Below are 26,836 nucleotides of genomic sequence, written 5' to 3'. Positions count from 1 at the left end.
CGGTCTTCATATTTACCTGGAGAGGCTTAAAAGAACTGATGCTGAGTGAGAAGAGTAGAACCAGGAGGAATTTGTACACAATTACAGACACAACGTATGTGTGATGACCAACTTTGATAGACTGGACTCTTCTCAACAATGCAGGGATATAAGTCAATCCCAAAAGACGCATGATGGAGAGAAAAACGTGCATCCAGAGAAAGAACTAGAAAGAACTAAATTTATATCCAGGTGGAAGCAAAATACCTGATCTTTTTCATTCTCTTATTTGATTTTATGTCCTCTTTACCATTTTTCATTCCAGCTGGTATAATCCATCCTTATAACCTGACCATTGTATAATGTGAAAGTATTTACAGATCCTATACTTGATTATAAGACGCCATGGGGGGGGGAGGAAGGAGGGGGACAAAATGTGAAATTCAAGGAATTGTGGAATTGAATCCTGTAAACTAAAAGGAAACAAATTAATAAATTAAAAATTGAATTAAAAAAAAAAAAGAAATGATGAGCAGGAAGCTCTCAGAAAAACCTGAAAAGATTTGCATGGGCTGATGCAAAGTGAAATGTATTGTGTACAAATAACAGCAATATTGTAATATGATCACCTGTGAAAACTTAGTTATTCTCAGCAATACAAAAAGGACTGATGGTATGATTGAAGCATACTTATTTTTACTTTTTTACTTTTTCTTGAGTTCTTTGTCTATATGTTCTTTCACAACATGGCTATTATTGATATGTTTTGCATGACTCCACATACATAACCTATATTGAACTACTTTCCTTCCCAATGACAGGGGGTTGGGGTCGGAGGAAGGGAAAGAATTTGGAGGTCAAAAGTTTTAAAAATGAATGTTAAAAATGCTTTTACATGTAACTGGTGAAAATAAACATTGATTTCTATTCTCAACTGAGTGTACATATTTTATTCCCCCCTTGAGCCAATTCCTTGAGAGTAACATCCCCTATTTCCTTGCCATCTCCCCCATCTTCCCCTCCACTGTAAAAGTTCTTGTGTGTCTCTTTTATGTGAGATAATTTATACCATTGTATCACTCCCTTTCTCCGTCTCTCAGTGCATTCCTCTTTCTCATCCCTTAATTTTTTTTAGGTAATCATACCATCATATTCAATGTACACCTATGCCCTCTATGTATATACTTCTTCTAACTGCCCTAGTAATGAGAACATTTTTTGGAGTTACAAGTATCATTTTCAGATTTATGATTACAGTTTGTCTAACCTTTTTGAAACCTTTATGATTTCTCTTTCAAGTTTACTTTTTTATTCTTCTCCTGAGCTTTGCATATATTTTGTTTTATTTTGACTGTGGCTCCATTACATTTGAATTGTTCCTTTCTGACTGCTTGTAAGATTTTCTATTTGACCTGCAAGCTCTGGCATTTGGCTATAATATTGTTGGGAGTTTACACTTTGGGATTTCTTTTAGGAGATGCTCTATGGATTTTTTGAATTTCTATTTTACCTACCTGTAGAATATCAGGGCAGTTTTCTTCGATAATTTCTTGAAAGATGATGTCTAGGCTTTTTTTTTGTTTTTTTAATGATGGTTTTCAGGGTTTTTTAAAACTTTCTCTCCTGGATCTATTTTCCAGGTCAGTTGTTTTTTTCCAAAGAGATATTTCACATTTTCTTCTACTTTTTCTGTTTCTGATTTTGTTTTATTGTTTCTTGATGTATCACGAGGCTACAAGCTTCCACTCACCTTATTCTAATTTTTAAGGAATTATTTTATTTCATGAGCTTTTTTACCTCTTTTTCCATTTGGCCAATTCTACTTTCTAAAGAAATCTTTTCTTCAGTGAATTTTTGTATCTCTTTTTTACATTTTGCCAATTCTGTTTTTTAAGGAATTCTTCAATGAATTTTTGTATATCTCTTTCCATTTGATGAATTCTGCATTTCAAGGTATTCTTGCCCTCTTTGGATTTTTATACCTCTTTTTACCACATAGCCTATTTTATTTTTAAGGTGTTATTTCCTTCAGTAATTTTTCAGCATCCTTTACCAAGCTATTGAAACTTTTTTTCATGATTTTCTTGAATCACTCTCATTTCTCTCCATAATTTTTCTTCTATCTCTCTTATTTGAATTTTAAAATCCTTTCTGAGGGATTCCAATGGCCTGAAGTCAATTAGTATTTTTCTTTTGAGGCTTTTGATGAAGCAATGTTGAATTTGTTGTCTTCCTCTGAATGTGTGTTTTCATCTTCCTTTTTAACTTAGAATTTTTTCTGTTGCTTGCTCACTTATTTCAGGCTATTTCTTAACTTTTAGCTCTATGCTACAGTGGGGTTGTGCTTACAGTGTGAAGGGGGCACTTTCCTGAGTTTCAGAGTTTTTGTGCAACTGTATTCAAAACTAGATCTGATCTGATAAGCTTTTAGGCCTTCAAAGGTGCTATGATTTATGGAAAGGTGTGTTTACTACTCTCCTGCCCTGTGATCTGGTTTGTGAGTGACCACAAGAACTTTTTTCTGCCCTGGAACTGTGACTAGGATCCCAGTTCTCCAGCAGCCACAAGCCCTGGTGTGCTAGTGTTTCTCCTCACCATGGGACTGCCACCCAAGACTGAGACTCAGATCCAAGTAAGGGCAATAAAACAGAGTGTTTCCCCCAGTACCAGAAAAGGGATGCCTGTCTTTCTGACCAGTTTTCTGACCCCCTTACTGTCTGTGGAATGAGAGCTCCAGAAGCAAACACTGATAATGATGATTCAGTCAATCCCAAAGTTAGCTCCTAGTTTGCTGGGGCCTGCTATGTGCTGGGGTAGCCTGAATTGGACTGTATTCTGATCTCACTTCAGTGTGACAGACCATTCCTCCCAATTTTCTAAGTTTTCTTTTGCTGGAAAATTATTTCATTTTGTCCTTTTACAGGTTCTACTGCTCCAGAATTTGTTTTGAAGCATCATTTTAAAGGTATTTGGAGGGAATTTTGGAGAGCTCAGGCAAGTCCTTGCCTTTTCTCTACCATCTTGTCTTTGCCCTCTAACTCTTTTTCATTTTTGATACAGGTTATTTGGTTTTCCTTTTTCTTTTTATTAAATCAAATTAACCAGCTTATATCTATGTATTTTATTGTTTCCCCCTAAAATACTTCCTCCTAGTTTTTTATTTATTAGTTGAATTATTTTTTTTTACTTTCAATTTTTTAAATCTCTCCTTTGATTTTCATTATTTCCAATTTGGTTTTTAACTGGGAATTTTTAATTTTCCAGGTTTTTCGTTTCATGTCCAATTCATCGATCTACTCTTTCTCTATTTTTGATAGATTATAATATAATTTTTCTCCTAAATACAGTTTTGGCTGCATACCACAAATTTTGTTATGTTATATTATTGTTGCCATTCTCTTCAATGAAATTACTTGTGACTATAGGGAAGCAGGGGCCTTCTTTGGAAAAGACCATAGTTCAGACCATGTTAAAGGAACAGAGGGCTTTGAATATAATATTCTGTAAGGCAAAGGAGCTAAGATCACAAATAAGAATACCCTACTAAGCTAAAATAAGTATAACGCTTGAGGAGAAAAAGATGGATATTTAACAAAATGGAGGACTTCCAAGCATTCCTGATAAAAAGAACATAACTGATTGGGAAATTCAACATTTAAAGAGAAGACTCAAGAGAATCATAAAAAGTTAAATATGAAAGAGTAATAATAAGAATTCATTGAAGTTAAACTATTTACATTCCTGTAGGGGAAGATGATATATCTAGCTGCTGAAAATTGTACCATTATTAGGGGAGTTAGAAGGAGTTCACATAGACAGAGGGTATAGGTGTAAGTCAATTTTGTTGGAATAATCTCAAAAATCTAGGTATGAATAAGAGGGATGCAATGGGAGAATGGAAAAGGGAAATGTATAATGGGGAAATTTTTCTTACCTAAAAGATGCATGTAAGAACAAGGCTTAATAGAGGAGAAGAAAATGGGATTTGGGGGTGGGTGATCCTTAAACCTCACTCATCAGAACTGGTTCAAAGAAAGAACAATACACATACTCACACACACACACAGACACAGACACAGTCAGCGGGATATAGAAATCTATTTTACCTAGGGAAATGGGTGTGGGAGTGGAAGAGGATAAAAGATAAGGAGAGGGGATAAAAGGGAGGAAAGATTAAAGTAGAGAGTGGTCAGAAACAAAACAGACTTTTGAGGAGGGACAGGATAAAAAGAGAGAATAATCGGGAGAAAATAAGATGAAGGGAAATGAACTCTTAGTAATCTTAACAGTGAATGTGATGAGCTCACCCATAAAACAGAAGCAGATTGCAGAATAGATTAGAAACCAAACAATATGTTGTGTACACCAGAAACACTTGAAACAGAAAGATAGACACAAAGTTAAAACAATGTAATGGACCAGAGTATCTATTACACTTCAGCTGAAGTAAAAAAACAAACAAACAAACAAAAAAAACAAAGAGAGGCAGGCAGAGTATCATTATATTAGACAAAACAAAAGCAAAAAGACCTAATCAGAAAAGATAAGCAGTGAAACTATATTTTACTTGAAGTAGATAGACAATGAAGTATTATCAAAAAATTTTACAGCACATTTTTCTGATGGAAGTCTCAATTTTCAAATATATAGGGAACTGAGTCAAGTTTATAAAAATAAAAGCTGTTCCCCAATTGAAAGAATATGAACAGTCAATTTCAGGAGAAGAAATCAAAACTATGTATGGTCAAATGAAAAAAAATGACTTAAATCACTAATAATTAAAGAAAGACAAATTAAAACAACTTTGAGGTATCACTTCCAACCTCTCAGAAATGATAAATTCTGGAGGGTATAAGGGCAAATAGGTACATTAGTGAACTGTTGGTAGAGTTGTGAACTGGTCCAGTTAGTCTGGAGAACAATACGGAACTATTCTCAAAGGGCTATTGTACATACCATTTGATCCAGAAATATAGCACTATAGGTCTATACAAGAAGATCAAAGAAAAAAAATTACCTATATATACAAAATAGCTATAACAACTCTTTGGAGGAGAGGCAAAGAAAGAACTGGATGTTGAGGGGATGCCTGTCAAATGAGGAATGGCTAAGCAAATTGTGGCATATGATTGTGATGGAATACCATTGTGCTATAAGAAATGACAAGGAAGTTGTTTCAGAAAAACATGGCAAGACCTATATAAACTGATGCAATCACTGTACCTAATAACAACAATATTATAATCATAGTCAACTGTGAAAGACTTGTTCACTGTGATCAATCCAATGACCCAAGACAATTCCAAAGGACTCATGATGAAAAATGCTATTCTCCTCCAGAAGGGGAACTACTGAACACTGAGTGCAAATTTAAGTATAATTATCTCACTTTCTTTATTTCATTTTTGTAATATGGCTAATATGGAAATGTGTTTTTCATAATTTCACATGTATAAGTTATATATGTTTGGCTTCTCAGTGGGTGGGGAAGGGGTAGAAAGGAGAAGGAGAATCTGGAACTCAATATTTAAAAAGAAAAGAATGTTTAAATTAAATAAATTATATATTTTTAAAAAACTGAAAATAAGATCTTTGTGCTAGAGTGCAGTTTGGTGACATTAAAAATATTGAACAAATTACACAGATGTAATCAAACCTAGCCTATTGCTTTCCTATTTTGGTCTCAACTTTTCTGTCTTTAGTGCTTGCTATAGATTTTTGTACTACTGTAGTAACTCAGTGGACTAGCAATTTCACTCCATGTCATACTCTGAAAAACAGGCATTTTTCATCCACTTATTTTTTTCCAATATGATTGTGAGGCTATTTTTTCTTGAGTAATTATGAAGTCCTGAGATATTCTGAGGCTTGGTGTCATTAGCACAACGTCTTTGAAAACAGGATTATTTGATGTACTTTATCTTCTGTAAGCAGCCCCTTTGGACCTTGCACAGTATATCCTTCTGGACTGTGGCAAAGCCCTGGAGAATACTCTTCTAAGTTTGACTCCTTTGACACTAATGAGTGAAGGGTGATGGAACAGAATTTTCCCTGTTTCTAAGTTTATCAAAGAAATCCATATGATCTTAAAATAAGCATAAGAAACTTCTTATTGGAAGTTATTTCAGTTTAAAATTATAAAGTTATACATTTTAAAGTTATGTCACTCACATTCAGCCTTAAATAAATTTTTGTAGGGTCATAATACATAAATTCAATAGTATTTTGCATTTTTCAGTCAATTGTGTTATTATAAAGATATGGTCAGCTGTAAGGATCATTTATAAAAGCCTGCCCATTACCATTTCCTATTTCCATTAATATAGCCTGAAAATACACATAGATCATTTTCATAAAGACTTTATAAGGATGAGGAGTTAGCTACATGTGCAAGCAGTTACTGATGTTCTCTTGATCTCCCTTTTAGAGAATAATGGTCTGTGAATGCTTTTCCAATTTTTTCAAATATTCATCACCCTAACACATCATGTTAAATGGTCCCATTTTCTACATGAAAACTTCTCTAGCCCTCCTTAATCAGTACCTTTTATTTGAGATGACTCCTAATTTTTCACTCTGTGGGTTTATTATATGTATGTGTGTATGTGTGTGTGTGTGTTTTGTATATTAATTTGTATCTTTTCTCCACAATTAGACTGTGAGCTCCTAGAGGGTAGCGAATACACACACACACATCTATCTATATATGTTGATCTTTCTTTGTGTCCCTAGTACTTAATTAAAACAAGTTTACTGATTCCCAAATGCTTTCAAGGTTGTGTTGCCTTTAGTATAGAGCAGATTTGTTTTATATGAACTTGATCTGTTCCAGCTGCTTTTCTCAATTTCATCTTTTTAAGTGACATTTCTATTTCATAACAGCAGAGACTAAATGGTCCAAAACTGGTGTTTTCTTCTGTCACTAATAATGAAAAACACTGATTATAAAGATGATAACAAATTTGTTCTCTGTGATGTTTATTTGTTATTTTCCTGCCAGTTTTGTCTATGAATACGTCAAAATTATATGGCACAGTTATATCTCATGCCAAACTTTAGACAGCCTTGTTTTGACTTCTACTGCTTTTCATTCTTTTATGAGGTGATTTTGCTTGTAATCTTCTGTCATCCTTCAATATAATGTCTTACATATTGGTGTATATTTTAATCTTTTGTTGCCCTTGGATTCCACATCCTTCCACTTGGCAATAAGATCAAGTGTTTGTTGGCAAAAAGTGGTTTCTGAATGCCTTTCCACTTCTTGATGTGTTGACTGCTTTTTACCAGTTTACCTTATGCAGGAAATAGAGATTATCAATGTCAATATCTATACTTTTTCCAATTTTCTTTTTTGGCATGGACAGTTATTTAGACAGATCAGGTGGGAACTGTGGCAATGGTTTACATTATGTTCTCACTTTAGACTTTCCCATAATTTGATGTAGACTTTTACCTCTTTTTTCACTAGTCGAAGATGGTACCAGCTGTCTCTGATGTGACTTTCCACTAGGTTCTTTTTGGAGGTCCTAGAAAGAACTGGCATTGCAAGACGGCCTACATCCCCCAATCTTCCTGCCAATTTGTTCTTTCCCCCTTCAAGATGTATGCTGGTGAGGGGCAGCCAGGTGGCGCAGTAAGAGCGCTGGCCCCGGAGTCGGGAGACCCAGGATAGGTTCTGGCCTCAGATACTTAACTCCCACACAAAATAACTGGCTGTGTAACCTTGAGCAAGTTACTTAACCCCAATTGCTTAAAAAAAATGTATGCTGGCCCCACTTCCCCATCATGAACTGCCACCATAAAAAGGAATCCAGAGCAGCCTCTCCACTGTAAACCTTGGGCCTCCCCTCACCCCTGCCATGGTCATGAATTAAGTCCCTCTAAATGCACTACTATCCACTAATGGAAGACATGGCTGCTTGAACCATTTAAATGTATAGGGAGACACAAACTATAACCAGGCCTCTACCATCTCTGTTGATGCAACAACATTTATCACACCAAATCTTATCATTTACCTTGCTGTTATACACAATAAATCCAGCTGACCTGATGAAGCATCCTAGAGATATCTGAGTCAGGCCTGCAGTTTGTCACAGCAGCCTAAGTATAACCCAGCCTTCCCATCTGTGATCCAGTAGGAACTTCCTATGTATGTTTCTACTCCCCCAATTAGAATGTGAGGTTCCTTGAGTATAGGGACTGGCTTATTTTGTTTCCCTAGCACTAAGTACAGTATTTTACTATAGTAAATGCTTAATAAATGCTTTTTCCCCCACTGATTCATAACACATAAGAAACTATTTGCTTCTTGTCTTGTTAAGTTATAATTAACTTATTTTGTGAGATTCTATATGCATCATGTTCATAAACCTCCACTTCTCTCTTGAAAGAAAGTAAAGAATATAGTGATATGAGACATCTTCAGAGCTTTGGACTCTCTTTTCTCAAACTTATGCCATATTTTCCAACATACTTTTGGCCACCCTCCTCTCTGACTGTTCAGTGCTGGGCTTGATTAAGGTCAATCCCTCAGAAGTTTTGGTTAGATATCAGGGGGAAAAAATGAAGTATTCATAGGTCATTCAACAGTGAACAAAAGATTTTCTGAGTAATTGTAGGAGAAGGATATTCAATAAGGATAGGAATAAATTACACCTCAAGTTGATTGAGCTCACCAAAGCTCCCTTGCCTGTCCACAGTTTTCTAATAGCCAAGCATCAAAGAATACCTCGGAATTCCTTGTGGCTATTTTGCATTGAATTGACCAGAAAGTTAGGTCAATGGCCTGAACCTTTACTCAGTTGAAATAATTGATTCTTGGAAATGGTCTTAATACCTTTTAAGTAAAAACTAGTCTTAGCTGCATGGAGTCAAGGATGAGAATACTGCTCCTTTCACAAAAGGAAAACAATTACACTGAAATACCAAAAAAACCCTAAAATTTCAAAGAAAATGAAGTAGTAAATATTTAAAAATTCACAGATTCAAATTCAAAAAGCCCGATACTAGAAAAAGATTCTTTCAAACTTACATCCTAAAATGATCTTTAAGAATGTGAAACAGACTTATAGATCTCCTTAAAAATAAAAAAAAACAGAAAATAATTTCTTTGAATATGTAATTTTTTTATTATTGGGAGGCAAAGCATGAAACTAAAGAAAATATGTGATACAAATAAAAACTAAAAATGATGAGGCTTGATTTTCATTTTTCAGAAGAAATGTTGGGGTCCAAATGATGTGGCCAATGAAGTATATTGTGTGATTATCTAACAGATGGATTAAAACACAATTGTGTTCAAAGATATGCCAGCTTGTTCACGTTTCACTTTTCTCAAATTTTTTCTGGTCCCATGAAAAGAAAAATGGACTTAGTCTTGTTTTGTTTCTTTTGGTCTTAAAAGGCTAAAAAAGATTACATTCCTCTTCCAGCTCCTTCTATATGAGTTGAGTGAAGCCTGGGAGTCTAAAGGATTATGTTCTCTTATCTTATACAACAATTAGGAATAATAGCAACCTCCTTGAATTATTCTGTAGCCATCCACATCACTGTATCAGAGAATGAGAAGGAACTTCAAGAGATCATCCAGCCCAATCTTCTCCTTCTAGTGCATAGTAATAGTATAATACTGTTTCTATTTAGATGAGGCTACTGAGACCCAGAATGTCCCAAATCTTAAAACAAATAAATGGAAGAGACTAGAGTTCAAGTCTACTGGCTCCTGGTACAATGCCTATTTATTTTTGTATTGTGTTTTTACACATTTATATTGCTCTTCAAGATTCACATGTAGTGTAAGATAATTTAGATTTTAATTCTGATTTCAACTTAAAGTTTTTTTTTTAAAAGGACAATTTTTAGTCTGCCTTCTCCTTAGGTACTCTACAACAGTCTAGAATCCTAAAGCAGGAAGTACTAAGTCTAGGTCATATTTATCCAGACAGAGACTCCAGAGTACCAGGGAAATATTTATCTTGCTATGCCAATTTGATAAAATGTGGTCCAGAAATTACTAAGCAAAGGGTTAACTAGGACAACATCACCTCAAGTGCTGCCACTCCCTTTCATTTAGTTAAGCATCTGAGATATGCATAGCTTCAACTAACTCTCTAAATACTTGGTTGTTAAACAAAGTGATTTCCTGCTACCTTTGACAAAATTGAAGTTCACAGGCTGAAAAAAATGTTCTCTAGTGCTATTCTGATATGGTGTATTTTCTCAAGTCAATTAGTAACTGCAGTCTTCTTATCACTGCTAATTTTTAGTAGTTGCCAGCTCATGTCCTTAGAGAAATGTTACTAGTTCTTATAACATTTTTAAAAGTCTATTACAGTACTTGAAGCTGGTGTATTAACTAAACTTAAACAAATAAGCAGACTCGAAGTCTCCAGCAAGTTGCCTCCTAGGACTAAAATTAAAACAAATATTGTGCCAGATGGAATAGCTTTGCTCCTCTGTCTCTTGGTTGTGCTATTTATCTGAATATTTCAAACATTTTAACAAACTTTGATCCTGACAACACCATGAAAAGAAACAGTATTTTGATTTTGTAGGAAAAGAGACCATGAAACATATGAATGAATTCACTTGTCAAAAGTAAAAAAGAACAAAAAAAAGCAAAAAAAGAGCATTTTATGAGCATAAAGGTGTTTTTCCTATTTTTATTATGAAAAGTACCCTAACTCTGTTTCTGTATTTCATTATAAGTATTTAAATTAGAAAGCTTGAGGAATAATATATTTAAACCTACTAGTTCTAAAATAAATATATTACATTATATATTACATATGTTCTTCAAGGACAGGAAGGATTCTTTCAAATGATGATAGCTAAGACAGAGAGGTGGCCCAGTGGGAGCACCAGACATGGGAGTCTAATCCAGACATTTAATATCTTTGTGACCCTGACAAAGCCACTTAATCTTAACACCTGTTGACCTCTGTTTCCTCATATGTAAAATTAAGATGATAATAGCACTACCTCTCAGGGTTGTTATGAAGATAAAATGAGACAATATTTGTAAAGCACTTTGTAAACCTTAGAGGCACTAACTACATCATTTCGAATTATGATAATGATAGATGAGAACTAAAAATACAGAATGAGCTAATAAATCCAGAAAATCAGAGTCACTAGAAACTGGATTTAAAAAGGAAACATGTACCCCAAACTCCCAACTTAACAAATAAGACACATTCCTATCTTTTGGAGATGGCTTAATTATGGACAGACATAGTAAAAATCGCAAAGCCAGGAAGCCTTCTGTTTAAGCTCTTCCTGATGATACATATTGAAAACACAACCAGAGACAAGTCATTAAGAGGATACTCAGGTTATGAATTGCTGAGAAAGTGCCAATCTACACTGGCAGAATAAGTTTCTTACTGGAATCCCCCCAACTCATATCAATGAAATCATAGATCTAGTTGCCTATCCCTATCCCTAAAAGTGTGTTCTGATAGAAGTTAGAAGGACGGGCTAAACTATCTACTTATTTCCCTTTTAGTCTTATGAACCAAAATATGTTACATATAAATGTCAAGATACAGGTCTATTGTGGCAATGTGGCACGTTGGTCTCAAAGGTAGGAAGATCAGGGTTCAAGTCCTGCCCTGGACAAATACTGACAGTGTGATTGTGGGACAAACACTTAACTTTTCAATGTCCAAGCAGCTCTCAAAGACTCAAATTTCCAGGGAAGGTTCCAATGCTTTGTTAGAGGGAGTTTAACTTACTTATACCAATAAAATCACAATATTCTATGCTTATGCCAATTTAAAATAAGCTTTGTGAAAAAGTACAGCTAACAAAATATAATCTTTGTATGATTCAAAACATCCTGCAGGAAAATATATAAAATGAAAATATTTTAAAGAATGCAACTAGAAGAGTAAATTCCAACTCCATTGAGTAATGCAGCCCTTAATTCCTTATTTATGAGAGCATGAGAAAATGTGTGTCATGACACAAGTAACTTTGAGCAATCAAAAAAAGATAAACAATTCTGGAGGGAAATTATTTAAGTGACTCCATCTGGTTTTTTGCTGTAAAAACTTTTTCAGTCCAAGTTTAATTGAACAAGAAAGAAACCAGAAGTTCTGATAAATAAGTTTCTGTTATATCCACAGGAAAATAGCTTGGTCAGCCCTCAGGCTCTTCCAAAAAATAAAAATATATATTTAAAAGAAAAAGTAAAATAGAATGACAAATCAAAATATTATCTTGTTCTTTAGGTTTATAAAAATCATCTCACAATTCAGAATTTTAATAAGGAAAAGTTAGCTTAACTTTCAGGAGTAGAGATAGTTGTAAGCTCTCTCTGCCAATAGGTGGAACCAATTCATAAGAGTTCAGGAAATGACTACTGCATATGAGATAAATATGAATTAAAGAAGCTTAAAAAGCTCTATGACTTGATAGTAGACCGATATATTCAGTGATTTTCATGCAAGAAAAGTAAAATTGAAAAGAAAATATATGTTCAAAAAAATAATTTCTATGTTTCAATCAAAGGGTTCTTGCATTTCCTGGTTCATTCCCCTTACATTTGTGGCTAGCTAACAAGTGGTTGTATTGCAGTTCCTTGAAGGGTGAGGTAGTCAAAACACTTAATACAGATTGGTTGAGCCAGCAGCCAAATCATTTAATTGTTTTGTACAAATAATAGATTCAGTATCTCCCTGCTCTGGAACCTTTCCCTTTATGTAATAGTGCTTTTATTCTTGACTTTAAGCCCATTTTCTATCTCTCCTTAGTTTTTTCCTTACTTTAGTCTTTAGATGATCTCTTTTTCAGCTCTACTTGCTTCTGTACTCATTCCAATACTATACATAGTTTTCTTCTTATCTATTCCCTTTTCCTGTCTGTTTATTTAGATATATCCAAATCCCTTCAAATTGGGACTATGAAAGCTAAACCAAGGCTTCTGGTAATTCTTTCATTGGTCTTTCTTCAAAACTTCAGCTCTTAAGACCCTATGCCTTGTTTTTCTCCTTTTATTACACTAAGTCAGAAAAATATTAATTCAAAGAAGAGAGATTTAATTAAATGGAATATCTATATAAAACAATGGGGAAAAATCTTCCATAAGGGTGTGCTCTCCCAAAGGTTTCCATATAATTTGTAGGAGGAGGACACTTTAACTCAGATAACTCATTAATCTACGGTTCTGTCCCATTTGGAACATGCCACTATGCATTCAGACAAGTATGCTTCCTTGCCAATTTACTATAAATGATTTGGGGGGAGTGGCAGGTAGTTAAAGACATTGTATTACTTGAGCAAAGGTTAAGGATTATCTGCCCATAAACAAAACATACAGGTAAACAAAAAAATATTAGGGGCAGAGCATAACGACAAAGCCCTGACTTGTTCCATATTGTAATTTCATTCAAGAAATTGTTATTTTTTTTTAAAGGAAGAGGGATTGCATTTTTCCCAGGAAGAATTCCAGAGGGGAGAGAGGTGAGTTAAGAGGAGAGGTGCTAAGGACAAAAGGTTCTCCTTCATGAGTCTTTAGAGATGGATGAAAAAGTCTGACTGGTATTGATTTCCCTAAAATTGGAACTTGAAAGGAAATACCAGAGTTTGGAAGTATGCAGAAAGATGAGTTGTATTATTTTTTTTAATTTTTAAGTCACAGAATAATAGACTTTTGGAGTTGGAAGAAACCTCAGAAGTCATCTACTTAAAACTATAGCAGAAAAATAATTCTCTCTATGATATCATGGACAAATTGAAACTGCTAGGTAAAATTCTAAATTTAAAGATCTAGTAAGATGACTAATATAATAATGTATCTTGTGGAACAAGGTTCTTACAACAGTGGAAGATGGCAATGCATAGGAAAGCAATGAAAAAATAAACTTATTAGTAATCTATATAATTATTAGAGTTACTGAGTGAAGATTCTCCAGTCAATTTATTTAGTATTCTAGTTTTATTACCTCCTAAGTTACAATCCAAATGATGACAAAAATAAAATTTAAAAAACTTAAAGGAAAGGATTAAGAATCTCAAACTATTAAAAACCATATTTAAAGTTCCAAGTCACTAATAAGAGAAATACATATCAAAAGAACACTTAAGGGCAGCTAAGTGGCACAGTGAATAGAGCACTGGTCCTAAAGTCAGGAGGACCCGAGTTCAAATTTGGCCTCAGACACTTAACACAAAAAAAACTAGCTGTGTGACCTTGGGAAAGTCACTTAACCCCAATTGCCCTACCTTCCCCCCTCCAAAGAGTAAGAAAAAAAAAAAAAGAAAAAAAGAACACCAGTTTTACCTTATACCCCAAAAATGTGATGATAAAAGGGGGGAATAGTTTGTGTTGAGGGGGTTGGTGGAAGATGGGAACATTGGTACATTGCTGGTATAGCTATGAATCAGTACAACCATTTTAGAAAGCAATTTGGAGTTATGTAAAAAAAAAAAAAAACAATGACCAAAATGTTCATACCCTTTTGATCTGGAGATTCCATTACTAGGCTAGTCACTGATAAGAAAAAAAAAATCTCCCTATACACCAAAACATTTATAGCAAATCTTTTAGCAGTAGTAAAGAACTAGAAACAAATAGATGCTCACTGACTAAGGAATAGTCAAATATTGTTACATAACTATAATGGAATATGCCTGTCAAAATATGATGAATAGTGAAACATGGAAAGACTATGATACAAAGAGGTAGAGCCAAGAAAACAATAAACACAATAACTATCACAATAGAAATTGAAGGGGGAAAATCCCCATAAAACAACCAGAAGTGAATGTTTCAAAATTTCAGAGAATAAACGTTGACCCTAAAGAAGAGATATGAGAAGACAATCCTCCCCGGACTCCTCTGCAGAGGTGGGACTTTCAATGGATATGGAATATTACATATATTTTGAGATTTTTCTAGTATACTGATAAGTTTTCTGTTTTTCTTTTACTTTTTTGTTACATATTGTATGAGATGGCTCTCTGGAGGACAAGGGAGAAGGGATACTGAAACATTGACTACCTAGGTAAAAAAAAAACAATAAAAATAAATATATTTTTAAATTTTAGTGATTATCATCATTTTCCAGGGGATAGATTCTTCTGGGTGCCAATCTGTGTCTTATAGGGTGTCTAGGTGGCACAGTGAGTAAAAGCACTGGCCCTGGAGTCAGGAGGACCGGAGTTCAGTTCCAGCCTCAGACATTTAACACCTACACAAAAAAACTAGCCGTGTAACCTTAGGCAAGTTACTTAACCCCAATTTCCCTCCAAAAGGCAATCATCATCATCATCATCATCATCATAGTAATCATTATCATCATCATCAAGCTTACACTGTGCCAATATACATTCTTTCACCTGCTCTCTTAAATTAGACTATTATGCCTTGGTTATGACACCTTTGCTTAGGACTGAAATATATGAAATAAAGACAAGGGAATATTTGCCATTCTTTGACAAAGCTGGGAAAAGGCATTTTTCACAAGTAAAAATATTTTTGTGTTATTTAACCAGTAGAAATTGAATGCCTTTTAAAATTGTTTCTTAGGATTATAAAATCTAAAGTTAAAAAGAGGCTTTCTAGCTGTGTGACCTTGGGCAAGTCACTTAAACCCAACTGCCCTGTCTTCCCCCCCTCCAAAAAGGAAAAAAAAAGGTAGGTATATAGGATGAGGTTAAGGAGTGGAATTATGGAAACATAATTAAATATGTAGTTTAGTACCAAGTGGTAGGCTACCAAGATGGGAGAGCAGAAGGGGTGAGAAAGATGGGGGAGAGGAAATGATGCATTCATGTTCATAGTACCTGGAACAAAATAGAAGCTTAATAAATGGTTGATTCAATAAAAAATTATTAATAAACAAACATTTATTAAGACCTACTATGTTAAGTGTTAGGGGTGCAAAAAGAGGCAAAAGAACAGTCCCTGACCTCGAGGAGCTTACAATCTAGTGGGAATGAGGACCCAACCTGCCTTTTATGTTATAGACAGAAATTTTCTGGGTCCCAAGTAAATGCTGAATTGACTGAAAATTTAAAATTTTTATGGTTTTAATTTTCAATTATCACTTATTTTCTTTCTTTCCCATCGCCCCAATGGAAAAAAATAAACCTTTTTGTACTGTTTTGCAGATTAATAGATCCCCATATTCATTATGATATGTTACTTGGGTTAACAAGGGTTACTTGGAAAGTAGTTTCTCATATAGAAGCAAGAAAGCCAATTACCATGTTTCCCCGATAATAAGACCTATCCCAAAAATAAGCCCTCCCCTTACTGTGTAAGATTCCTCTAAAATAAGCCCTCCCCTGAAAATAAGCCCTATTGAGATTGCTACTGTAGTGAAGGTGATCCCCTGCGCTACACGCTACATTACGGTACCCTCTGTATGCACCGTCTCCCCCCCCGAAACGCACGCCGCGCTCCGAGCTGCATCCAATCAGAGCTGCAGCAGTGAGCACATCATCCTGTTCTCTTCCCCAGTGATTTGCTTATTGAATAAAGGTACAATTTTTTGTTCACATTTACCTGTTTATTAAAATTGCTGTCAATGTTCATTAAAATAAGCCCTCCCCTGAAAATAAGCCCTCTGGTGTTTTTCTGTCCAAAAAAAAAATAATAAGACAGTGTCTTATTATCAGGGAAACACGGTAGTTTGGTCTGTCTTTCTCACTCTGACTCTAGTTTGATGTATATTGGACTTCCCCCAAGAAGCCCTAAGCCTTATAACTTTATATATGAGAGAAGTAATTAATCATAAATGCTATGGGCTACAAGTTTCACTGAAAAGGAAAAATGTATGCAAATGGGATGTTTTAAGAAACCTGGGAGAGAATAATAAAGTTTATTTATAATGCATTATAGGCATTTGCTCTCCCCTTAAAAGTATTTTCTTGAAATAAACATAGAAGGGGTGGCTAGGTGGCGCAGTGAGTAAAGCACAGGCCCCAGAGTCAGGAAGACCCAAGTTAGGTTCCGGCCTCAGACACTTAACACCTGCGCGTGTGTGTGCCCACACACACACACACACACACACACACACAAACTAGCTGTGTAACCTTGGGCAAGTTACTCAACCCCAACTGCCCTCCAAAAGGCAAAATAATAATAATAATAATAATAATAATGGCGGCTAGGTTCCTCAGTGAGTAAAGCGCCAGCCCCCCAGTCAGGAGGACCCCAGTTTGGTTCTGGACTCAGGCACTTAACACACACACACACATACTCACACACACACACACACACACACAGACACACACATCTAGCCGTGTAACCTTGGGCACGTTACTTAACCCCAATTGCCCTCCAAAAGGCCAAAAAAAAAAAAAAAAAGAAACATAGGAAAGATCCCAGAGGTGAGAGATAATTCCCAGGTTCTCCTTTCCCCAACTCTGTTGTCCATCTAAAGGTCCTGAGATTGAGGAAACTCCCCTCTACCCATGATGCTAAGGGCACACCATCAAGAATTGGAAGGGATATCAGAGAAGTAGGGTCACCCTCTCATTTATGTAGTTGAAAAAACTGAGTATCAAAGGGATCAAATTAATTTGGAGGCAGAATCTGAGACCAGGTTTTCTGGTGTACTACTCTTTCCAAAATCACAGAGGCATTACTGAATTAAACAATAATAAGTTTCTTGTTTTCTCTGTCATGTAAGAAAGCTATAAGAAGAAAGAAAAATATTTTTGCCTTAAAAGACACATTTGGAGGGGCGGTTAGGTGGCACAGTGAATAGAGCACCAACCCTGGAGTCAGGAGGACCTGAGTTCAAATTTGACTCAGACACTTAACACTTTGCTAGCTTTGTGACCTTGGGCAAGTCAATTAACCCCAATTGTCCTGTCTTTCCCCCTCCAAAAAAGAAAAAAAAAAAGACACATTATGTTTAGAAGTGGTTTGGATACATAGGCATTTCCTTGAATATACATGGGGACATTACTAGTAATTAATATCATTCATCTAAAGCAGACTTGCACAATGGCAGGAGGTAGGGGCCAAAATGAAAATAGGCTAAACTTCTTCATGCTGCATACAGGATTTTAGCAGCTCACTTTTCAAGTAAAGGTAACTAGGGATGAACTGATGATGGTTGGTTGCCATGGGTTAAATGACAAACAGGAGAGAATGCACAGTGGCAATCCTTTGGTGGGCCACAAGTGGCCTGCAGGCCCTATGTTGTGCAGGCCTGATCTAAAGAGTCTTTTTCAAAAAAAAAAAAAAAAAATATATATATATATATAATAAAATAATAAACTGGCCTCAGTAGATCATCTGTACATTATGTGCTTTGTGTTACAAGATGATACTATTTAAGGTAATCTTAAGCTTGACATTGACTCATTTTATAGGTATCAGAACATAGTATCTCATAAAGCTCATTTCAAATACATAAAACACAGAATCGCTAAGTGAGGAATTTTAAATGACTAATAGTTATATATTTGGATGGTGTGACTTTTTTATCCTAACAGTCAAATCAGAACCCAGAATACGGTGTCAGGATTTTTTGGCCAACTCTGAAAATGTGTCAGTACTTTGTATTATGATGACCTTTTTTCCTGATTTGCTACATGTGACTTTCAAGTGACAGCTCTATGAAAAGGTACTCAACTAAAACCATATTGATCAATGATTTGCTTACCTGGATGACTTTGCTTTTTAGAATTCACATGGTTAGCTGCAGAGACAGCATAGGAAGTAGAGAAGGACCTGCTTTTGGTCATGGTCATCATATTCCAAGAATCAGGACTAACAGCACTGTTAAAAAAAAAAAAAAGAAAGCTATAAAAGGAGACATCATTAAATCGTTTTTGTTGTAGACTTCCTTTTAGAATTAGACTACAATTCACCCAATGTTTTGGCTTATAAATCAGTCCAGTCCGGATACAAGCTGCTGACAGAAACATTTGTACCAACATACTCATCTATGAAAGTCTGTAAGTTGTTCAACTTCTATTTTAGGAACCGTAGTGCAATTGCAAAACACACACACAGATAGACACATACACACACATTTTTAATTGATTAATCAGTAAAGTTATTTTATAGATAAACATTTTCTCTGAAGATTAGAAAATTTTAGATCTCTCTTTCTATCATCTCAATAACTATGTCCTTCAAAGGAGAACTGAAAGAAACATATTTTAAAAGAATGATAACATTGTCTTGTCATGGAACAGTTAACTTGTTCACAGACCAACTCATATAAGTTATCAATTCCCAAATACCTTTTTGTCATCTTTGTTAAACTGACTATTCTGATGGGACTTTTTTAAACATTTAAAAATATTCAATGCTTTATTAAAATATTATGCTCACTAGTTTATTGAAAATAATACATATGATTCAATAATTTATGAATTGTATAAGATAATATCTTGTCTCTCCTTTTAATTTTCAGGGATGTTATTCAACTTTAAGCTATATGCTTATTCATTTTCCTCCTAGAAAAAGTAACATTATTTCTAATAGTAGAGGTATAATTTTGATAAAACTACAAAGAATCAACAGCATAAAACAGAAACACATATAACACATACTGAAAGACTAGCATAAAACGTTATAGAAGGAGATAATAGTATAAATGTTGAGCTGGAAGGTATTTTAGAGAGCAGGTAGTCCAATTTTCTCATCTTACAAGTGAGAAAACTGAGGTTAAATGACTTACCCAAGGTCCTACAGGGAGTAAATGGCAGAGCCAGGATTTGAACCCAGGTCTTCTGACACCAAATCCAGCATCCTTTCCACTGTGTCATTCTATCAGAGAAATATCTGGAGCTGGTGCTATTTAATTTGTCTTCTCTAAGTCTAGTATTAAGTTTTTTGCTTATGCTTGGAATTTGGGAATCAAGAGAACCAGAGACTCTTTTGAAATAGAGATAACTATTCCAAATATGTCCATACAGCAATCTCTTTTTTTATTTCATTTTTTCTATCACTTGGCTCCAAATTTATTGGGAAGAAAGCTCATCTAATTTATAGCTGAGAAGAAGATATTGTTCTCTTCATGTATCTAGACATGCCTTATGGATAACCTTAGATGTTAGTTTTGATCATAGCTTTTGCCACAGAGAGGACCGCAGTTTTGCTAACGGAATTATTTCATACTTCAGAAAAAACAAATGACAAAAATTAATTCTTAAGCCTAATATGACTTTTCCCTCTTCAGATTTGTATAGTTCAATGTATTTAAAATGTGGGTTTACTTTTTAAAAATTGGCTTTGAAGTAAGAACAACAAATAAGCACCTTTACAAAATATCTTATCAGAAATGATAGTATATGAGGTAAAGTGATAGACCTGAAATCAAATCCCAGCCTTGACACTTGGTATGTGACTAAGGGTAAACCACCTGATATTTTTGGAGCCACAGCAGCCTCATCTGTAAAACAGGGATAATAATGAATACATTTTAATAGGGCTCTTGTGAAGATCAAACATGATGATTTATGTAAAGTGCTTTGCAAGCCTCTCAAAGTACTATATAAATATCAGCTATTGATTGTAATTGTCTATTATTTTTTTTTTGCTCTTCTAATATTTGGCAGACTAATGTTTTTTAGGAACATTGAAATTTTGACATTTAATGTAGTCTCTCAACTCCCCTGGGACTATTTTTCTAGGTTATAAATAATCTATGCCCTTAGATTCTCTTTCTTTTGGCAAACTCATCTCTCCAGAGAATGGAATACAAGTTCTCAACTGAATTTAAGCTCCTTGAGAGCAAGAACTTTTTCTTACTTATCTTTGTACCTCCAGGGCATAACACAGTACCTGATACATAGTAGTCAATTAATAAGTATTTGATTAAAGCCTCAAAAGGGGACAGATAACAGAAAAAAAAGGAAAGGTGAAGAAAGAAATCAAATTTGGTAATAGAAGATATTAAAGAGACTGAATAAAAATTGGGTTTGAGGCTGTTTTTCCTAATACCAAAAATATTTCAAAGGTAACTATAAATTATTTTAATTAATGGTGACAATATTACCATGCATTTATGTACAGTCTATCTTGATTTTTTTTCTCTCCAAAGAATGCTTAATCTTTGCTTCATTGCTATGAGATAAAGATTTATAGAAGGGACAGAAGGGGGCAGTGTAGTATATGGAAAGGACCCTGAATTCAGAGTTCATTGGACCTGTGTTCATAAAGCAAATCACTGTTCTGCTGCTCATTCTGGAACCTTGGACAAATCACTAGAAACTTCTAAATTTCCTCATCTGGAAAATGAAAATGTTTGCTCTCGATTTTCTATGATGTCGTTTCCAGCTCTAAATCTATAATCCTGTATAATATAGAGATAAGAACCCGATCTATATTCTTATTGGTTAAAAGAATTCTGTGGAGTAAATCCTTCTTATGGATGCAAGTCAGTCCCCTTTCTGCTACTTACAGTGTTAGAGGTTTCCTAAAGCATTAGAGGTGAAGTCACTTGCCCAGGTTCATACATTTAGTATCTGTCAGAAGCAGAATTTGAATGCTGTTCTATCCACTGTATGGTGTATATGTGATAGGAAAATGACATGGCCAAAATAACAAGTAATACATTACATAACAAATGTAATAAATAATAATATTGAATAAATACTACCTACCCTGCCACCACCAAAAAAAGAAAAAAACCTCTCGCATTTTTCTACACATTTAATATTATGAGAAGTAAAAGCAGTGAGTCACCTTCCATTTCTTGTCTCTTTTAGAACATTTGCAAAGGAGTATTTCTACATAAGGCCCTTGCAAGAAAGATTGGTGTAGTACCTTGAAATCATCTTCCTTTCCCAGACTGACACCTTAAATCTAAACTTGCTTTACTTTTTGTAAGGTACCTGAAAGCCCAGAAGACTCACTGTTGGCCACTTACAAATAATAAAGGCAGGAATGTGAGCCAGGGATTGGAGGATAATTATTTTGACCTTATCAATTGGCTTTTGTTCTGGCTCAAATTTACTTTCAAGCCAAATTATAAAGGATCCAGGACATTTCAAATCTTAAGAATATAATGGTAGCCCTCTTAGCTGGATGTGGAGATAAATAACCTATGACTAAAATACACCTAGATTAGTCTTTTCAGGGAAAGAGAAGCCTTTTAATGACCATAATCTAGCAAACTGAAGTTGAAGGTGGCCATCAAGTAACAATAACTAACATTTATATAGTGTTTATATGTGCCAGCCACTGTGCTAAATACATTACAATTATTATCTCACTTGTAAGGTGGGTGTTTTTATTATCTCCACTTCACAGATGAAGACACTGAGGTAAACAAAAGTTGAGTGACTTGTTGCCTAGAACACCGAATGGTCAGCTGACCTTTCCAAGGTTATGCAACCCCTATGCGTCAGCAGCAGAACCTGAACTCAGACCTCCCTGGTTCTGAGGCCAGCTCCCTATTGGAAAGAACACTGCTTTCAATATAATGAACACTAATTAAATCAATTAGAAAGTATTTTACTTTAATTTAGTTCCAGATTTGAGATTTTATCATAATAGAGAACTACTCAGGTGAAAACTCTAGTCTTCAAAGATGTAGCTCACTATGATCAAGCCCTCTCTTCTGTTCTCTTCTGTCTTCTTTGGCAGGCTTCTCCCCACAACTGTCCCCACTTATCCCTCAAAACTTCCATCTCTCACTATCTACTGGTTCCTTCCATTCTGCTGACAAATACATCTAAGTCTCCTCCCATCCTCAATTAAAAAAAAAAAGGCATTAGATATTATCATTCCTTCTAGCTATCCTTTTTTAGGAGGGGGAATAGTGAGGGAAGAGACAGGAAGAATCTTTTGTCCCTTTCTCAGTCCAGGCCCTGAAAAAAAAAAAAAAAACATCTTTGCATAGCACCTCAGGATTTTGTCCAAAACAAAGAATCAGCAAAACTGAAAATGATTTGTATGAAATTTTGAAAATTTGCCCAGGGTCCCACATTAAGAACTATCTGCCAGACATTTCAACCTAGATTTCTGAAAAGCATCACAAAAGAGTCCACTGTCTTTCTACCTCCCACCCATGGCCCAAACCTGCCCTTCTTGTAAATTTGCCTGTTGTTGTAGTCACCTCATCTTTTCACTCACCAAGGTTCACAACATTGGGGTACTTATCTACTCCTTAACCCTGCTCACCCCACATAGTCAATTGGTTGCCAAATAATATTTATTTCTATCTCCACATCTCTTCCAAGTTCCATTGTTTCCCATAGCCACCACCCTAGATCAGGCCCTTATTATCACCTGTTTGAACTACTGCAAACATCTGTTTTGGGGGAGAATTAGGAGGGAAGACACGCAATCAAGATTTAAGTCATTTGTACAGTGTTACACAAGCTAGTAAGTGTCTGAGGATGAATTTGAATTCAGGTCCTTCTGATTCCAGGGCTGGTACTCCATGTACTGTACATAAGTTAGCTAACTTAGTCTCTCCCTTCTCTGATTCATCCTCCACACATTCACCAAAATGATTTTTCTTAAGTGAATGTCTAACTGTGTCACTCAACTATTCAATAAACTCATGTGGCTCCCTAACATCTCTAGGATCAAATATAAATGTTTCTTTCTGACAATTAAAATTCTTCACAAGCCTATCTGTCTTTCTTTTCAAGGCTTATTACCCTATTAGCCTCCTTGAATGCTCTCTTCCTTGAAGGCGCTGACGCTGAGGAGAGGATTCTGGGAAGATGGAAGAGTAGGTCAGAAAACTTTCAACACTCTAAATTTCCTCCACAAAAAAAAAGAGAGTGAAAGAGAGAAAACTACCTCAGAGCAGCAGAAGTAAACACAGGGTAAAGCAGTTATCCTCCTAAGACAAATTGAGAAGACTCCAGGAAAGACTCAACCTCCAGGGGCAAAGGTTGGGCCTGAGTTAAGTGCAAACACCCCCAAGAGGACTCTCCAGAATTAACAAACCACAAGCCCTGAGGGCAGCCGGGCTGAGAGACAGTTTCAGTCTCAGAAACTTTCAATTTGCAGATAGTGTGGGGGTCTGACAGCTGAGTAGAAGATTGAAGGACCTTGAATTGTAGAGGGATGCCAGGCACAGCTGTGCTGACCAGATGTGTCCCAAGCTGTGGCTGCGGGGAGGAGTTAGTAAATGCCTTGTGAGTGCAATAGGGGCAGGGACCTTGCTGACTGTGGGCACTTGCAGGAGAGCAGAGTTCCTGGGCAGAGAGGACAACCTTGGTTTGCAGCCACCAGAGGGACCGCAGGGAGTAATATCATTTGTGTCACAGTACAACTGGGAGACATAGCCGTGGCCCAGGAACAAGAGAGGAGAGCCCAAGATTGGACCCTGAGACAGACCTCAGAGAAATAACAATGAGTAGGACCTAAGACTTGGGGTACCATTCCCCACACCTTGGGGACTACAACTTGATTGCACTAAACTGCTAAAATCAAAATAAAACAAAAAATAAATAGATAAACTTAAGTAAGCAAAGGAGAAAGAACCTAACCATAGACAGTAATGAGGGAGATAGAGAAGATCTCTGTTCACATTCAGAAAAAAAGAAAAAAAAACTGATCTGAGAACAGATAGAGGAGAGATAATATAAGAATCATTGAACTACCTGAAAAAATATGATTAAGGAAAAGGATCTTGATACAATATTATGAGAAATTATCCAGGAAAATTGCCTTGAAGTTCTAGAACAAGAAGGCAAAGCAGAAATAGAAAAAATCTACCAATTACCATTTGAGAGAGATCCCAGGAGGAAAACTTAGGAAAATATCTTAGCCAAGTTTCAAAGCTCCCAGGTTAAGGATAAAATATTGGAAACAAGAAGAAAAAAAATTAAAATATCATGGAGTTATAGTAAGAATTATACAAGACCTAGCAGCCATTATACTGAAGAACCATAGATCTTGGAACACTATATTTTATAAAGCAAAAGAGCTGGACTTATGACCAAGGAAAACTTTCCAAGCAAACTTCAGTAAAACTCTGGATGAAAAAAAAAATGAACATTTAACAAACTGAAAGACTTTCAGTTTTTTTGTGACAAACCCCCCAGGGAAAATTCAGGAAAATAACATTCATGAGAAATATAAAGTAAACATCAAAGCCCAATTATAAGGGACTGAATAAGGTCAAATTGTTTATTACTTATATGTGAAAATACTATCAATTCTTTTATGACTGGCATTTATATTTGGAAAATTTGAAAGAAAGACTTGGGCTGAGCTAAGTTTGATGGGGTGATTAAAAAAACTCTGTAGGAAGAGATAAAAAGGAGTAATCATCTCATACAAATGAGGTATAAAAAGAAAAATGGATATAGAAGAAGCTAGTAGGGCAGAGAATGGGTGGTACTGGAACCTTCTACCATCAGTAATGGGATAAAGAGGGTGTGTGTGTGTGTGTGTGTGTGTGTGTGTGTGTGTGAAAGTCTCCTAAATTCAGAAAAAAAAATGACAGGGCAAGGGGAGAGGTTGTGAGGAGAGGATAATGGAGGAACTTTTGGAGGGGTAGGTAGTTTAAGGAATAGGAAGGCAAGGCAGTAGGTAAAAGTAAAACAGAGAATTTAGGAGAGGTAGGGTAATAGGGTGAGAAGGATAATGAAGAAAAACAGGAAGGAGGAAAATACACAAGTAATTATAGCTTAGAATGTGGATGGGATGAATATACCCATATAACAGAAATGGAGAATAGATTAAAAATTTGAATTCAACAATATGTTGCTTTCAGGAAACATTATAAAATGAGAGATACACAGAAAGATAAAATAAAGGGCAGGAGTAGAATTTATTATGTAAAAAAGCAGAGATAGTAATTATGATCTCAGATAAAGTTAAAGTTAAAACAAATTTAATCAAAAGTGAAAAATAGAGAAACTATACTATGTGTCAGCAATATTATTCAATATAGCTTTAGGTCATTTAAAATACCTAGACAGTATAAAATACTTGAACGTATACCTGCCAAAACTATATGAACATAAACATAAAACATATTTACATGAATAATCTCAGATCTAAATATTGAAGCAATATTTATTGTTCATGGGTTGATAAAGCCGATATAATCTTAAAATGACAATCTTACCTAATTTATTTATTCAATGTCACCCTAATTAAATTACTAAAATTACTTTACTGAGTTAGAAAAAATAATAACAAAGTTCATTTTGAAGAGCAAAAGATCAGTAACTTCAAAGAAACCAGAAAAAGATATAAAGCAAGTAGATTCGGCAGTATCAAACCTTAAATTATATTATAAGGGAGAGCATTGTTGAAGTATAAAAAGGACAATTTTGATTATTTTAAATTACAATGTTCTGATAGAAATAAAATCTGTGTAGCCAAGAATAGGAGAAATGTAGAAAACTGAGGAAAAACTTCCATAGACAATCTCTCAGATAGGATGTGATTGAGTTGGAATGCTGCTGTTGTTGGTATAGGAAATGATGAACTGGCTGATTTAGAAAAACATGGAAAGACTTGAACCTATGAAGGAACATGCTATCCATCCTCAGAAAAATAGACGACAGGTGGAAGTAAGCATAGTACAGTCTAGCATATATGTGTATGGTTGTATATGTATATGAATATACATATTGTATGTATGTGTCCATGCTTAAGAAAACCAACAAGGAAGCAAGAAAAGCTGGGAAGCTTTGAAAACAATATGTAGTATTTATTATACAGGTTTTCTTGAAATGGAAATTTATTGTTTTATATTGAATCCCCTGCTGTGTATGTGGCAAAGTTTTTTTTTCTCTCATCATTTGTTTTTAAGTTTAAATTTTTTTTAAGTTTTTAAAAAATCTGAAGCTGTTTAAAAACTGCCCTCTTCTTTTCTATTTTTTTTAGAGCATTCAGAGTTAAGTGATTTATCCAGGGTCACACAGCTAGTAATTGTCTAAATTTAAACTCAGTTCCTCT

General features: G+C 35.1%; 1 protein-coding gene across 1 annotated transcript in view; it reads right to left on the bottom strand.

Moving 5' to 3' along the window:
- The window catches only part of PDE3A (phosphodiesterase 3A), a 359,573-nt gene that overhangs the window by 72,681 nt on the left and 260,056 nt on the right, over window positions 1-26,836 (bottom strand). Inside the window, exon 5 of the mRNA XM_069106191.1 lies at window positions 18,609-18,724. Coding sequence (XP_068962292.1) covers window positions 18,609-18,724 — 116 coding nt within the window. The remainder of the gene's footprint in view (window positions 1-18,608; window positions 18,725-26,836) is intronic.

The sequence above is a fragment of the Petaurus breviceps genome, unplaced genomic scaffold (genome assembly GCF_028583685.1).
Source record: "Petaurus breviceps papuanus isolate PSGF00001 unplaced genomic scaffold, PetGlider_PUasm1.0 78, whole genome shotgun sequence".
NCBI lineage: Eukaryota > Metazoa > Chordata > Mammalia > Diprotodontia > Petauridae > Petaurus > Petaurus breviceps.
Note: the sequence above shows the minus strand (reverse complement) of the source record. Positions and strands in the feature narration are given on the sequence as shown.